This window comes from Sporothrix schenckii (genome assembly GCF_000961545.1).
Source record: "Sporothrix schenckii 1099-18 chromosome Unknown Cont44, whole genome shotgun sequence".
Classification (NCBI taxonomy): domain Eukaryota; kingdom Fungi; phylum Ascomycota; class Sordariomycetes; order Ophiostomatales; family Ophiostomataceae; genus Sporothrix; species Sporothrix schenckii.
The window spans coordinates 624298-639289 of NW_015971145.1; the positions used below are offsets into that span (position 1 = coordinate 624298).

Sequence of the window (14992 nt, forward strand, 5' to 3'; positions counted from 1 at the left end):
TGACAAAAGACGGAGAGAAGACAAACAACCAGCACGCTAGGAGTGTTCCAGTCCCCTGTTTTACAGAATCTGCCATACTCCACTCGGGGAACGCTGCCGCTGTTGTTAGTGAGGTCTTACAAAAGTATTTGGAACGCCCGCGTGCAATTAGGAATAAAAATGACTCGCTTTTTGGAGAGTTGTAAAGCCTGTCGAAAACTGCCAAAAACCGCCAAAACTGACAGAAGCTGACAGACAAGGGCCATGAGCGCCACCGTCACGACAAACAATACAGCACCAGAAGAGGACCTGTCGACTACCTGATTTTCAAAGCCAAGCCCCTTTTTTCAACTCATTGACCACTTTTCACATCTTGTTGTCTCCTTTTTCCCAGTTGTACGAATATCCTGTATGTTTGCCGACGTTTGGATACGAACAAGGCTCTCGTGTCCAAAGACGTACGAAGTAGGCAAACGCCCTAGCCGATCAGAAGCTGTCAAGATGACCCTTTTTTCAACAGCAGCTACCCACCGCAGCGGATGCCCCATAGTCGTGAGCATCCGTCGTCGTATCCCTTTTCCCGTCTGCCACTGGCGGCCGCAGCTTTACCGCTTTCGAACAAGAATGCAATCTTTATTATTTGATGTGGCAAAACTATGCACTCCGTATTTTTAGGCGAGCAAACAAATGATATCATTTCACGGATGGACACGATGGCAAGCCAACGAATCGACGGTCCTTGCAAGTCGTATATCCTCGGATGACGACCGGACAAGAGGCGAAAGCACGGTTCACGACGGCTGCACGGAGCACATACGATGGCAGAATATCCGAAGCATCACCCGCATCTGGGAAATTTTACACATCCTTGGGGGAAAATGAACGGAAAAGAATCACAAAAACGAATATGAAAACTCTTCACTTTGCGTTCAAAAAAGGGGTAGACTGTCCACACGACGGCAAGAAATACGGGAAGACAGCAGTGAGGCGCCGAATAGCATCACCCGTAAGACGAAGCACCGTGCAGATAATTTCGCATATGCAAGTCGCGTCGCGTTTGTGATGGACATGCGTTGCACAACATGCGTTGTGACAGACTCGTGGAAGGATCAGCAGAGCTATCACGAATGCTCGCAAAACTGCGCGAGCACAAGTACGGAGCATTTACAATATACGTCGTACCAGCACTGACCGACTATGAAGCTTTTGCTTTGCTTTCGTACCTTTTCCGCCTCTTTTCTTGTACTCACGTATGCCGTACGCCGTACGCCGTACTCCTATGGAGAACAGCTGTCAAACAGGTCATGAGGCCATGGCATGGGCTCTCCGCCTTTTCCACTCATTCTTTTCGGTACACGTCGTCCAGATTGACCGGCACCTTCCGTACGTACAACGCAACAATACTTTGTAAGCTGACTTTATCCATCTGCAGCATGCATTTCCCTCCTTTTGCGTCTGAATCGATCGCTGCTGTGCAGGACGCAGCGTGTTCCTTTTTGTTGTGTCAGCCTGCAGATTTTTTTTGTTTTGGTTAAAACGTACGCACTAATACCAGTCCATCCATTTCCTATTCTGTCCCATCAGACTCTGTACAGGGCCGTAATACTTCGTACAGGTCATTACACCGTACTTTTGTGCCGACCAGCATAGCGTGCTGTAGATTTCCCCTCCCAGTGCTCACACCCCGACTGCCTACTAAATATGGAGTAATTACTCCGGACCTCGTGTTGCCGTCGAAAAAACGAGGCTCTCCTGTTCATCCCTTGGTTCCTCGTCGCCGGTAAAACGGCAAACGGTAGCAACCAACGGCAACTACCGTTGGCGCTATTTTCTCTCCTGTTGCATAATCGCAACCGTTTGTGTTGTCATGACCGCAGCTCCACAAGCAAGAAAAGGACGGCGATTGTGCGAGATGATTGCTGTTTTTTTGGCCTCGTACGTTTGCCGCCCCCTTTCATCTTTTTTTTTGTTGCCTACTCCCCTCTCTTCTTCCTATTTATCTCTCAAGAATAGCAAAAACGACAACAGCTTCATTGGCGTCATCCGTGAACGACCTCCATTTGTCTGTGCGGCAATGCATTCTGACCATGCTTGGGCAAGTCGTAGACTACTTTTACCGTCTGTTAGAAACTGATTTTGTTTTGTTCGTGTCTGTTGATTCCTTAACCGTCTGCGCCTCGGCCTGGACCGCATGGTCCATTTGCTGGCTCTCGCGACTCCCGCAGCTATTTCCGTCTTGGCCAGGCTGGTTCGATTTGGTCTACGATGTACACACTATTGCCTTTTTTTTTAGACCTCTTTTTCCATCTGCAGACCGTACCAATTAACGGGGAGACGAGTCAGGACCGCTTCCCACAGTAAAACGGGGCCGCACAACAGGAAAAAGGAAAGAAACAGAGGGGCCTGACAAGGGTTCCCCTGCACTGGACCCGAATCCCTGGTCTATGGAGCAGTAAAGAGGAAAAAGTGAAAAGATGGGGCCAGACGAGAAGGGGGATGCAGAAAAAAAATACAAGAAAAATGAAAGAAAGCAGGGCGAAGTGGGAAACGAGGGAAAGCAAAAACTAGAGGAACCAGGACGGGAATCTTCAAAGTCGGGTGAAAGCTGATAAGCAGATAGGCCGATAGCCTACGGCCGACCGGAACCCAAGGCACACTTGCCTGTGTTCCAAAAAAGAACAAAGACCTGTAGTACGTCGAAGAATGTATATGAATCAAGAAATCCAGAAAGCAATACAGTAAGACCACAAAGGTGCCTCATCTCCCTGTCTCCTTTTCTTTACTGGTCCTTTTCGGCTGCGAGGGGGGCCTTGATTCTGTCAAATTTATTCTGTAGTTGGCCCATGCTTTCCGAAGAGCTGGAGTCGGGTCTGTGTTCGGCCACAGCGACAAGGAAGACGACTACACAGAAGAAACGATAAGCAAGGCAGTTGGCGTAGCAGGTCGCAATTACCAAGGCCATGGGAGGTGGATGCCAAAAAGAAGAGGCATTCCTGCTCCGTACTACCACCGCCGTGGTTTTGAGATGTATCACAAAAGAGGGGAGACTTGAGAGGCAAAACCCACACTCGCGGTCCCAAGAAGGAAAAGAGGGCCGCAGGTCATTCCCGAATTCTGGGACCAGTGTTGCAGCGCTTGGAGATTGGTGGGTGGTTACGCTGGTCTCTGGTGTATGTGGTGTGTTTTCGGGACTTTTATGGTCCGGTGTCCTTTAACTTGCCGACGAAAGAGGAGAGCTCGCAATTCTACACGAAAACACGAAAGAGACGACCGACGAAACGACGAAAAGATCAAGCAGAGTGTGGTATTTTTTTCTCCCTCTATTTTACTTTTTGTTTTTGGCGCTGTGCTTGGACGCTTTTTTTACGTATTTTCTTCAACCGATCGCGCACGACTAGGTCGGGGGGGGATCGACGTAAAAGTCGTGCGAGCTCGCGGCCTGTGAACGCGATCGACCACAACCTTCTCAGGCTTTCTCGCTTCTTGCTTCTTGCTTTCAAGACGTTGGGCTTTCAGTGAGGAGTTCTCCAACGATCCAATAACAGGTCGGGTTTCACCGAGACAAAAGTCCCTTGCACGTGAGTTTTGACGATGCCCAACAGAGGGCAATCATCGGCCACTTTTTTTTGTTGCGTACTTTTGTGTCCCTGTTTGCGTACTTTTATTTTGTCACTGACCTTTCCGCCATGGTTTGACAAAGTCCTGTGCATATCTGCCCTATGCTAGGACCGAGCGTGACAGCAAGACGAACAACAGACTGCCGACCCAAGCACACCATTCATCAAATGTTTCGATATCGATCTCTTGGGAATGAACATTCGCACATTGCACATCGCACATCGCACCCTGCTTCATCTCGCCTCACGTCGCCTCACCTTACTTGACCTTACCTCACCTGCGAGCATACCTAATGTCACACTCGGGTACCAACTGACCATGGGTGTCGATATTACGGCGAGGCCCTTTGGAAAGTCGACAAAAGGTCGTCTGTTGGCCATCGTAAAACCCTTTTCACTCATATTTCACCGTATTAATTACCTGCCAGCCTCAGTACATGTACTTTGTATCTTGCCTGAACTTGTCCATTGCGCCAACCGTTGGCAACAGTTTGGAGAAATTTCAGGGCCCGGACAAGGTATCCGGCACACCCGGACGAAATGTGTGGCAGTGTCCATCTGGTCTTTGTCTTTCTTTGCTTTTTGTCTTTTGTCACAAGCGGCTTGGTGACGTTATGCCCGTTGTGGCTGTTGGACCTGTTGGTCAGGGCGTCTTTGGTTCCGGGAGCGCCCCTGAACGTGCTAAAACCTAAGCGATGTCCCCAAAACGTTTACACCTCCCAAACTAGTTCAGGCACAGACCGTGGTGGGTTTGTGGGTGCCGTGAGACGACCTGGACGTTGGAAAGGGTGTACTTCCATTTATATTATTGTTATGTGTGGCTACAAGTACCTCTCCTAGCCTTGTTGTGTATTTTTTTTTTTTTTTGGTCATTTCTTTTGTCTCACTTTGGGCACCCTGGCAGAGTATTACGTGTAATAGAGCAGGGGACAGACCACTCATCCGGGGAACATGCATTTCATTCCGCCCAACTTGCAACGTGATGGGAAATAGACGCTCTGAGCCGCTGGCAGTCCGTGGGCCACACACCTTTGAGTCGCAAAATTGATACGAAAATCAATTCGAAAATCGATACATAAATATGTTCATGAAAGTGATTGACTTTGACGACACAGACGAGTTCCTGGTTGTTGGGTCCAGTGGAGGATGAGCATACCAGGTTGCCGGGATGTCTTTCTTGAAGCTCAATGGGGGGCTTTTTTATGCTCTGAAGCCACGGTCGAATACCCGTTTGATGAGCAGAAGGGGGGATGCTATCTGTATCGGACCGTGGTTTGCAATCGCCTTACTGCCCGCCACTGTGGCACAAACCTGTTAAACTGAAAGTCATTCCAAGATGCCCAACCCTAGGTACCACATCCTCTTCAGTCGTTGGCATTATGTGCGCCGTTCGTGTCATGTACAAGTCGGGCACCCGATGAAAGGCTCTGTCCTCACCTCGGTAGTGCCGTGGCGGAGAATGGTGGTTTGATAAGTTGAAGCTAAACGCGACAAGATGCTACTTGAGTTGTTTTGTACTTGAGAACTATATGGAGGTATAAAAATGGAATCGCAAACAAGAAAGGCAAGCGTAACGATGAATTTATTTATTTAATTTTAATTTTAAGTTTTTTTTTTTTTTAAAAAAAAAACCATAGACACCCCTTAAATAGCGAGTCGTCGAAGAAAAAGACAAATAAAAGACTCAAATCATTCGATACCAAATCCTTCGCACGCGACACATGCAGTAGAGGTACAGTGAGTGCAGCAATGTTCAATATTGAGATGCATGGAAGATAATCGCGCTGCTTGACTCTGACGGCAAGATTCTTACATATGACTGGACAACCAAGGGGCCGCCTCAATGGGCCGCTGGGGTAACCGCGGGACCTGAGGAACAAAACACAGAGCAACTTGTAAACGACGTTCTCGCGTCTGCGCTTACCGCTTGTGCAGTGCGTTCCACGGTCGCGGTCGACGTCGGAAAAGGCTCCGTCTAGATCACAATATATAATACTGAGAGAGGACCAGGGACAGCACGCATTTGACAAGTTTGTCACACCACTGCTCAATGCCTATTGGTAATGACTATGCCTCTCACCAATACCCGGCGAGAGAAGGATTTCTTGCGGCCGATGTTCCTGGCCCTTTCCCCTCTCTTTCTTGTCTGTGGACTGCCTTGGGCTTGGGCTTGGGTTTGGGCTTGGGTCGCCAAGGCCCCCAGTCCAATTTCTAACAACGAGCGCCCAAAGTGGAGGAGGTCAAATAAAAACAAGAACCACTACCGGAAGAGCGAGGGCCTTCCCGAGCTCTAACCAGAATACCCGTCTCCTTCGTTATCGAGAGTCTGTGGGGGCATATCGAACGATATTTTTCTTGTCGCTACAGTTGTGTGTTTTTGTCAATCAGAATATCGTGTTATTGTCTCCTCTTTGCAGCGACGGTCGTTCTGCACGGGAGCATTTTGAGTCTTTGACGAGCCATACCAATTCAGAGTGCGAATAAAAAATAAAGAAGAAAAAAGGGCACGAGCGGACAAGTGGATGGTTCAAGAGATACGAAGTAAAGGAAGAGACGAGAAACAGGAGACAACAGACAGTACAACTGGACAAAAGTGTCAACGAGCGACATAGCCGAAAAGGTGCAACAGTCGAGATGAAAAGCCAGTTTTCTTTTTGCTCGATTGGGGCTGGGCAACGTCGCAGCAACGCAACGCTGGCCACCGGTGACAGCTCGAGGTGGGGCAGCCGGGCAGGTGAAAAGACAAGACAAAAAAAAGGAAAAAAAAAGGAAAAACGACGGTGGCAGACGCAGCTCTGGCTTGGCAATGCGACGCTGGGAAGATACCGGCCTTTGCCGGCCCCTGGTTCTGCTCTCTTCCCCCACCGACCGTTAAATTGGGGCGCAAACTGGAGGCAGAGTCAAAGGCGGTAGACAAGCGACTACCTGACAAGCACTACCACAGTACTGTGTAAAGGGAAAGATCGGCCTGAACGGAGAGCGACAAAAAGCCGAAAGCGCAACGGCCAGTGGATGGGCAAATTCAACGGCAGGAACGAAGCGCAATTGGTACCGAGAAGGACCTTACAGCAACAGGACTACAAATACACCGTAGTACCAATCGACGATCCTCGTCGTATTTGCAGATATTTTTGCATATTACGCCGTCAGGACGGATATACGAAGCTCTGGTCTTTGCACTGTTTACTTTACTGTCGCCTTCGCTTTGCACTTTTTGCAAGTTCCTTTTGTCGCCTCCTGCATTTTGCTGAGGTGCGACGTGCTGGTACGCTAACGGTGGAAACGCGGTGTGGTTCGTGCCTGCCTTTGTCTTTTTTAGGCTAGCGCAGCAACCGCTTGCCCCTTTTTCAAGCTGGCAGGCTGGCAGGCTGGCCATTTATTTTTGGGGGCCTGTTCTTGCGCTTTCCGTGGTGATTCCGTATTGTGACGGAAAGGACGGTTCTTGCAGTTTGGAGAAAGAACGGTTCGGTCACACCTGCTGTGTTACGAGCCGTTGTCCACCCGTTTCCCAGGTCGATTCCGCTCTTTCGCTTTGACGCTGGGTTGCCCACAGCTGCGTATTCACCGGTTGTTCACTGGGAAAGGAAAGCGCTACCCGTCCCGCGTCCCAGCACCGTCAGGCCACGTACTTCGAGCACAAGTGCAATGTACTTTGTATCTTGGGAAGATGCGGTGCTAAAGGGATCGAAAACATGGAAACTCTCCCAAACTACGTTAATGCTGGGGATGCTGTGGGTATCAGGCCATCAATATCTTGCAAAACGGACGCACGAGTCCAGAGGGTCCAGAAGCCAATCGGCCCCTACACAACCACAACACGACAACAGAAACAAGTAAAAAACAAGACACTAAACCTTCTGGACTGCTGGCTGGGACAGGAAAGAGCCACCCGCACCCCCCTTTTCCCCTCCTTTTTCCTCATCTGTCCGTTGGACAATTTGGGTGCTGTGTACACAAACCACACGGTGACCCGTTCTTTCCAACTTCTGTGTTGACGGTGTCCGTTACGGCAGCGTCATTCAGTCCACAGAGTCACGCCTTCCCGTTTTTCTCCAGTTGTTTTCACTGACTCGTTCTTGGGCCTGGCTCTGTCCCTCTTGTTTGCTCCTGCCTTTGGCAGATGGGTGGTGATGTCCCAATTGAATGCCCGTGAGTGCGTCATATGTGTAGAACGATCTTTCCTCGTCAGTGCCTACCTGTAAATTGTATCGAACCTACCAAGCCGTCATCAGCTATTCTGCTCGTCCTTTTGGCTTCACAGTTGCTCCAACCTGCGGGGCCTGCATTCCTGTCTCTCCATCGCACCCGATCTACGGACGCTCGCGCTCTCCCTCCATCCCTCGCTCCCTCCGCCTGTGGGCTTATGCGCACTCCTGTACTTCGTACACTACGCTCCCTGCTTCCCTTGCTTCGCTCGCCCTGCCCTTCTCCAGTGTCTAATTCGCCCTCCCACTCAGAAACATACGCTGCATCGTGCGTCGACAGGCACCAGCGGCCGACACTCGCCGATACATCTCTCCGAGTGCTCCGCTTGCCGATCGGCCGGCTCATAGAATACAACCAAAGTACATCCTTCGATCGAAAGGCTGCCAATAAAGCGCCTGACAGCGAGGATCCAGAACAGAACTAATTGCGAGACTACACTCAGACAAGACACATCATCACGCACTGTCGATTACGCCAGAGCACAAGGTACGACGGTGCGGAGTCCATCTGGTCGGTTTTGAGTTTGTTTGTGTGTGTTGTCCGCGCTCCCTTTGCCACAACATGTGATGTGTCTTGTTTCTGGGGCTTGCCAGACTGCGATCGTCTCCGTCTGTCCATTTTGGCAGACGCTTGGTTGCATTAACAGCCCGTCCGTGATAGGGGGGGCTTGTCCATACAAGCAACCCAGACGCACTACCCTCGAACCCTCGAGCACCGTTGCATTCTCGCTCCTCGCTTGCTCTTAAACCTCACTGACCCCGTCGTCCGCTGTCACTCATTCCGTCTCTTTCCCCTCTTTTCGACCTCACCGATTTGTTGTCGACCTGCCTGCTTTGCTTGTCGATTCCGCGGCCGCCTTGACAAATCCAGCCTCTTTTTCTAGTCTCAAGTCTCGCCTTGTCGTCTTGTCCGTCAGCGGCCACTAGGGATAGTTTTGGCTCATGACACGTCCCGACGAAACGGAACACACTTGCCTCTGAGTGTTTACCGTCGGCTCGACACCCTGCTTTTTCTGCATTGGGCGCACATCTTCTGTGACCATCAGGTAGGCAAACGTTTCCGTCTCTTTCCAGTTTTTTCCAGAGTCCCACTGAATACCTCCGTCATTGCCTTGCCTCATCTTGTTTTGGTGCTCTCTTTTGAGAACCACCACGTATCCGCACACTCGTCTGCATTGCACCTTGGCACTTGGGGTGGATATACCCTCCCCCGAAACGTCGAGGGCCAGGGGACGCCCCTGTCTTACACCAACGGGCGGAGCTTGCCCAGGGGATCCTCTTGCGAAGCTTGCCCACAACCTCACGCCCCATCCAACCTCAACCGAGCTTTTCTCTGCGTCCCACGCCCAAGCACACGCCCCCATACACAAGTATGGCCCACTACTCTCTGTTGTGTCGATGCGCTACCCACTTACCCACGGCGTGGTTCTCGAGTGGTCTCCCTCATAAGCGCACTCCCACCCTCTCTTGACATTCTTAACAATCCCTCTGCGCCTCTTGGACTTCCACTTCCACTTCCTCTTGAACTTTGGTCTCTGCCACCAGCTTCTACATTCCTCCGCGTCTTTTTTCAGCTCCCTTTTCCCGCCCTACGGCCTATCCCTTTCTTCTTTCTTTCGACGCTGCTTCATCTCGCGTTTGCATTCCAGGCGACGACTTTCTTCGAGCCGACGCGCATGTCGGGTCTGGACCGGGGCTGATCCAAGTGAATTTGAAGGTCTTTTTTGCTTTTCCAAACATACGACAACCGTCGGCGTACTCATCGACGTACTCATCAGCATTCTTTCGACGGCACTTTCTCGCGCTCTTTCTCTGCCTCGACGGCAAGTACGATCAATCACACTATCCAACAAACAACATACAGTGACGCTTCATATTCATCCTGCTCGTCTTATTCGAATTGAACGACACTCATGGTGCTGGCCTCATCGACCTTCCAGCAGCAATGGCTATGCTGAGTGAACATCCCATGCGTACGAGCCTTTCCGTGGCTCCTCTCTCTTTTCAAAAACACTCCTTTTCGACGACCTCTTCAAACGACGATGGCTATCTGAGCGTCTACCCTCACCACGCGGAATCGTCTGCATCTTCCACCACTCTCTCTGCATCTACCGTAACCAGCAAGGTCTACAGCAACTCACAAATGACTCCGCCAGCAACACCGAATGGCTCCAACGAGAGCTTGCCACACGGCGACCACCCGCGGCAACAATCGACGGCAGCAACCGGGACAGCTGTAACGACTGCATCAGCTTCGCCGCAAGACTACTCCCAGGACCACGCGCAGGAGTATGCGCAGGAGTATACACAGGAGTACGCACAGGAGTATGCGCAAGACTACCACCACAACGAGAACTACATTTACACGTCGCCGTCAATGGTCGACCCGCCACCAGTGTTCCACAACTTCTTGCGCGCCTACTATGCTTTCCACCCGAGCTATTCCCCAGCTGACTCGACTGTCACCCTGCCGATGAACGAGGGCGACGTGATCTTGGTGCATTCCATCCACACGAATGGCTGGGCCGACGGCACCCTCCTGGCCTCCGGTGCCCGCGGCTGGTTGCCGACCAACTACTGTGACGCCTACGACCCGGAGGAGATGCGCAATCTGTTGAATGCGCTCCTCAACTTCTGGGACCTGATGCGCAGCACGACCGTCAACGACAACGAAATCTTTGGCAACCAGGAGTTTATGAAGGGCATCATCGCCGGCGTACGCTACCTCTTGGAACGGACAAACTGTCTGACGCGCGAGTCGGCTGCGGTCCAGCGCCATGATGGTCTCCGCCGCGGCCGCAAGTCGCTGCTTTCAGAGTTGTCGTCGCTCGTCAAGTCGGCCAAGCGCCTGCAAGACCACCAGCGTTCCACCAGCTCGACCGAGAATGCCAACGACATCATCGACGAGATGATCCTCAAGGCCTTCAAGATTGTCACCAAGGCTGTTCGCTTTTTCGACGTCTTGGAAGACGACCGCCGCCAGCGTGCACCGACAGTGGCTGTTATGGCGACTGTGCTGGAGGAGAACTCGGTGCCGCCAACGCCGCCTGCCGATGCCATCACCTTCCGTTCCGGCACCAACCAGAACGCTGGCACTGACGGGCAAAGCGATCATGTTATGGTCGACAGCAATGCAGTCGACAGCAACAACAACAACGACAACGACAACAACGACAACACTGTGACACTCTCTAGCTCTGCGCCCGCGGGCTTGAGCATGCCCGCCTCGGCGTCGACCCCGCTGTTGTCTGCGTCAACAGCAGTGGCACCAGTAAACAAGCGGCTGTCTAGCATCGCTGCTAGCTACCACAACCGTCTCTCCCAGACGACACCGCTTGTCAGCCACCGTATGTCCTCGTCGAGCATTTCTCATCGTGTGTCGCTGGCGGGACCCTCGTCTCTCTCCCAACCCCAGAACCTGGTGTCCAACCGGCTGAGTGACCGACACGACACGTTCTTGTCCTACCTGGGCTCGTTTATTGGCCGTCTTCACCTGCAGTCGCAGTCTCGCCCGCACCTGGCCCTCGCAATCAAACAATCGGCTACTTCCGGCGGCCAGCTCCTTGTGGTGGTCGACGTTGTCTCTGCGCACAATGCTCTCAGCCGAGAAATTTTGCTGAAATCTCGTGGCGCCATGTGCGACCGCATTGTCGATCTCGTGTGCCTTGCCCGAGACATTCTGACGAACCCCATGCCGGACGTCGAGGATGTCATCATGCCCCAAGACAATGGCCGTCTCCTGAGCGCCGCCACCGACTGTGTCAAGGCCACCGGTGAGTGTGTCGCTAAAACGAAGTGGGTCATTGAGCGCATTGGCGATTTCGAGTATGAATTTGATGATGCCACTCTCGCGTTTGACCTTGATCTGTCTGTCTTGGACGCTGCGGCTGCCGAGAGCACGGTCCACAGCCCCCTGGACACGTCTGCGCCGCTTGTCGAAGACGAGCGGCCGCAGACGGCCGGCGGTTCAGCGAGCGTTGTCGACTCGGTTGTCTCCTCGTCAGTCTCTGCGGCGCCTGCTTCTGTGGCCACCTTCTCTACTTCCCTTACCAGCAACCACGAACCGAATTCTTCCGTTGACGCCACGACGGCCTCTGCACCCACCTTTTCCTCCGCCAACTCGTCCCCCAGCAAGCGCACTACGCGTTCCACGCCCTCCATCGACAAGCCGCTGCCTGAAGTCCCCCAGGGCGTTACGTCGCCGATCGAGGAGAAGCGCTTCTCCCACCACCGGCGCTCTCTTTCCATTGCCGCCGAAGACAGCACCAGCTCCATGAACAGCAACAGCATGGCCACGGCGCCGGCTCCCGAGGTGTTTATTCGCCCGACACTGCCGCCTCTGCGGCGCATTTCGACGCTGCTGCCCAACGACGACTTCAGCCCAATCGAGCCGTCTGCGAACAACGACGGCGAGTTCACCTCGTCGTTCCGTTCCGAGAGCCTGACGGCTCTGAGCTCTGGCACAACCAGCACGTACGCTAGCCGCGATTCGGAGTCCAGCCTTGTATCGCAGTCCTCGACGCGCGCCACAACACCCGAGATGGCCAACAACGGCCCGAAGAGCCAGCCGTCTCTGTCGGACATCAGCATGACGGGTAGCGGCACGCTCATCGAGGATGGCGAGGAGGATGTTGAGTCGAAGCTCCTCGAGCGCACCTACGCGCACGAGCTGATGTACAACAAAGAGGGCCAGGTTACCGGTGGCTCGCTCCAGGCTCTCGTGGAGCGCCTGACGACACACGAGTCCACCCCGGACGCCATGTTCGTGTCGACGTTCTATCTGACGTTCCGCCTGTTCTGCACACCCATCAAGCTGACCGAGGCCCTCATTGACCGCTTCGAGTACGTCGGCGAGTCGCCGCACATGGCCAACCCGGTTCGCCTCCGCGTGTACAACGCCTTCAAGGGCTGGCTCGAATCGCACTGGCGCGACGAGACGGACCGTGAGGCGCTGGCCTTTATTGTCCCCTTTGCCGAGCACAGACTGGGCCTCGTCCTGCCTTCTGCTGGCCGCCGCCTGCTTGAGCTGGCGCAGCGTGTCAGCTCCAGCGACGTCACCCTGGTCCCCCGCCTGGTGTCGTCCATGGGCAAGACGAACACGTCCATCTCGCAGTACGTTCCTCTCGAGACGCCTCTGCCGCCCACAAACATGTCCAAGAGCCTGCAGCACGGCCTGTCCAACTGGAAGATGGGCGGCACCGCCCCCATCATCATGGACTTTGACCCGCTCGAGTTTGCGCGGCAGATCACAATGCGTCAGATGAGCATTTTCTGCGCCATCATGCCCGAGGAGCTTCTCGGTTCGCAGTGGATGAAGAAGGGCGGCCGGGACTCGCCCAACGTCAAGGCCATGACGGCTCTGTCGACGGACCTCTCCAACTTGGTGGCCGACACCATCCTGCAGTACCCCGAGGTCAAGAAGCGTGCCAGCGTCATCAAACAGTGGATCAAGATTGCACACCAGTGCTACGAGCTGCACAACTACGATGCGCTGATGGCTATCATTTGCAGCCTCAACAGCTCGACCATTAGCCGTCTCCGCCGCACGTGGGATGTGATCTCGCCCAAGCGCCGTGAGATGCTCAAGATGCTGCAGGCCATTGTGGAGCCGGCGCAGAACAACAAGGTCCTGCGCGGCCGCCTGCACGACCACGTGCCGCCCTGCCTGCCGTTCCTTGGCATGTACCTGACGGATCTGACGTTTGTCGACATTGGCAACCCGGCGACCAAGCAGCTGCCTGGCCAGGATAGCGGCGAGCCCAATGGCGCCGGCTCCAACGGCTCGGGCATGACGGTGGTCAACTTTGACAAGCACACGCGCACGGCCAAGATCATTGGCGAGCTCCAGCGCTTCCAGATCCCATACCGCCTGATTGAAGTCCCGGACATCCAGGACTGGATTGCCAGCCAGATTACGCGTGTGCGCGAACTCGAGACGCCCGGCAACAACATGCAGGTGTCCTACTACCGCAAGAGTCTGCTGCTGGAGCCGCGCGAGAACCAATCGGCGATCAAGTCGGTGGTGGACGCCGGCACATCGGCCGCTTCCACGGCGGCGCCTTCGATCAAGGAGTCGTCTTCGTCTCGCACCGACCTCTTTGCCTGGATGCGCGGTGGCAATGCCAACAATGCAGCCAACAACGCGTCGAACGGCGCAAACTAATCTTACCAACACACATACACACTCTCTCCTGTCTCCTCCCTCAACTTTCACCGTTTCTTTCATTCTATTACATCTGGCCCATTTTGCATCGTTCTACGCCTTCTAAATGATACCCATTTTCTCTTTATTTTCTTCTTTCCCTTACTTCTCCCCTAAACTCGCCACCCTTCCGATTCGATCCTTCCTTTCTGTTGTTTTTATATTTGGCTCTGATCATGGCTGTTACGCCTCTACATGTCATATCATATGTATTGCTCACGGCCGCATTCTCTAGCAGACTTTTTCTACTTTTTTCTTATCTCCTTTCATTTTCCTATTTACCTTTTTTCTTTTCTTTTATACAGCTCATTGCACATGGTTTCTTCTGCGGGCAACCGTCTGGGACTTTTTGACAAGATCAAAGAGCTTCGGAGCTCGGCAGCTGGGAGCGCTTCTTTTGTCCCCTCTTTCTGTCATTGTATTTTTGGGTTTGGTGGCGCGCTTTGGTGTGTTCGGCAGGGAAAAAAACAACTATGGGGAGTTTTTGCTGCTTTGTTTTCATCCATCTTTTGTCTCTTATATATTCGGGTGTCTGATACTGGGCGCCGGGGTTATCGACCCCCTTTCAGGATTCTTTTTTCCATTCCTCCATCTTACTTTGGACAGGCCCAAAACCAAACGAATGGGATACAAAACGGGGAAACCCACCTCGGGAAAAAGCAAACAACTGCTGCTACTATACACAACTGTCAAAATAGTGTGCTGGCTTGGATACCGGGTTCGCACCCGCCAGCTTCAGCGAACAAATGGTTCTAACTAAAATTAAATTACGTTACTATATAAACTTTTCCCGTGCATTGAGAAGTGAATAATGCGTGCTGCAAGTGAATTTGGTAGTCTGCCTGTGAGCAGCACAGACACGGCGTAGTACAGTGAAATGACCTGCTTTGGCAGTGCTTGTGGCCCCTTTTTGGCCAGGCCTTATCTGCAGATTTGGCGGGAGGCAGTTGCCTGCAAGGCACTGTCACATATTGGAAGGACACACGATC

The 14992-nt window shown here is 52.9% G+C and overlaps 3 protein-coding genes across 3 annotated transcripts; 2 read left to right on the forward strand and 1 right to left on the reverse strand.

The window, feature by feature from the left end:
- Nucleotides 1-5659: 5659 nt before the first annotated feature.
- SPSK_10941 (uncharacterized protein) lies at nt 5660-5890 on the forward strand (the record flags this gene model as incomplete). Its single annotated transcript, XM_016737171.1, has 1 exon — nt 5660-5890. One exon carries the CDS (start codon nt 5660-5662, stop codon nt 5888-5890), a length of 231 nt encoding a protein of 76 aa, XP_016586932.1.
- Nucleotides 5891-8724: 2834 nt separating this feature from the next.
- SPSK_09897 (uncharacterized protein) lies at nt 8725-9275 on the reverse strand (the record flags this gene model as incomplete). The annotated part of the gene is made up of 2 exons (XM_016736464.1): nt 8725-9181; nt 9217-9275. The coding sequence occupies 2 exons, from the start codon at nt 9273-9275 to the stop codon at nt 8725-8727; spliced, it is 516 nt and encodes a 171-aa protein (XP_016586933.1).
- A 471-nt stretch (nt 9276-9746) lies between these two features.
- On the forward strand, nt 9747-13964 carry SPSK_08320 (CDC25 protein; the record flags this gene model as incomplete). The annotated part of the gene is made up of 1 exon (XM_016734921.1): nt 9747-13964. One exon carries the CDS (start codon nt 9747-9749, stop codon nt 13962-13964), a length of 4218 nt encoding a protein of 1405 aa, XP_016586934.1.
- Nucleotides 13965-14992: the final 1028 nt, after the last annotated feature.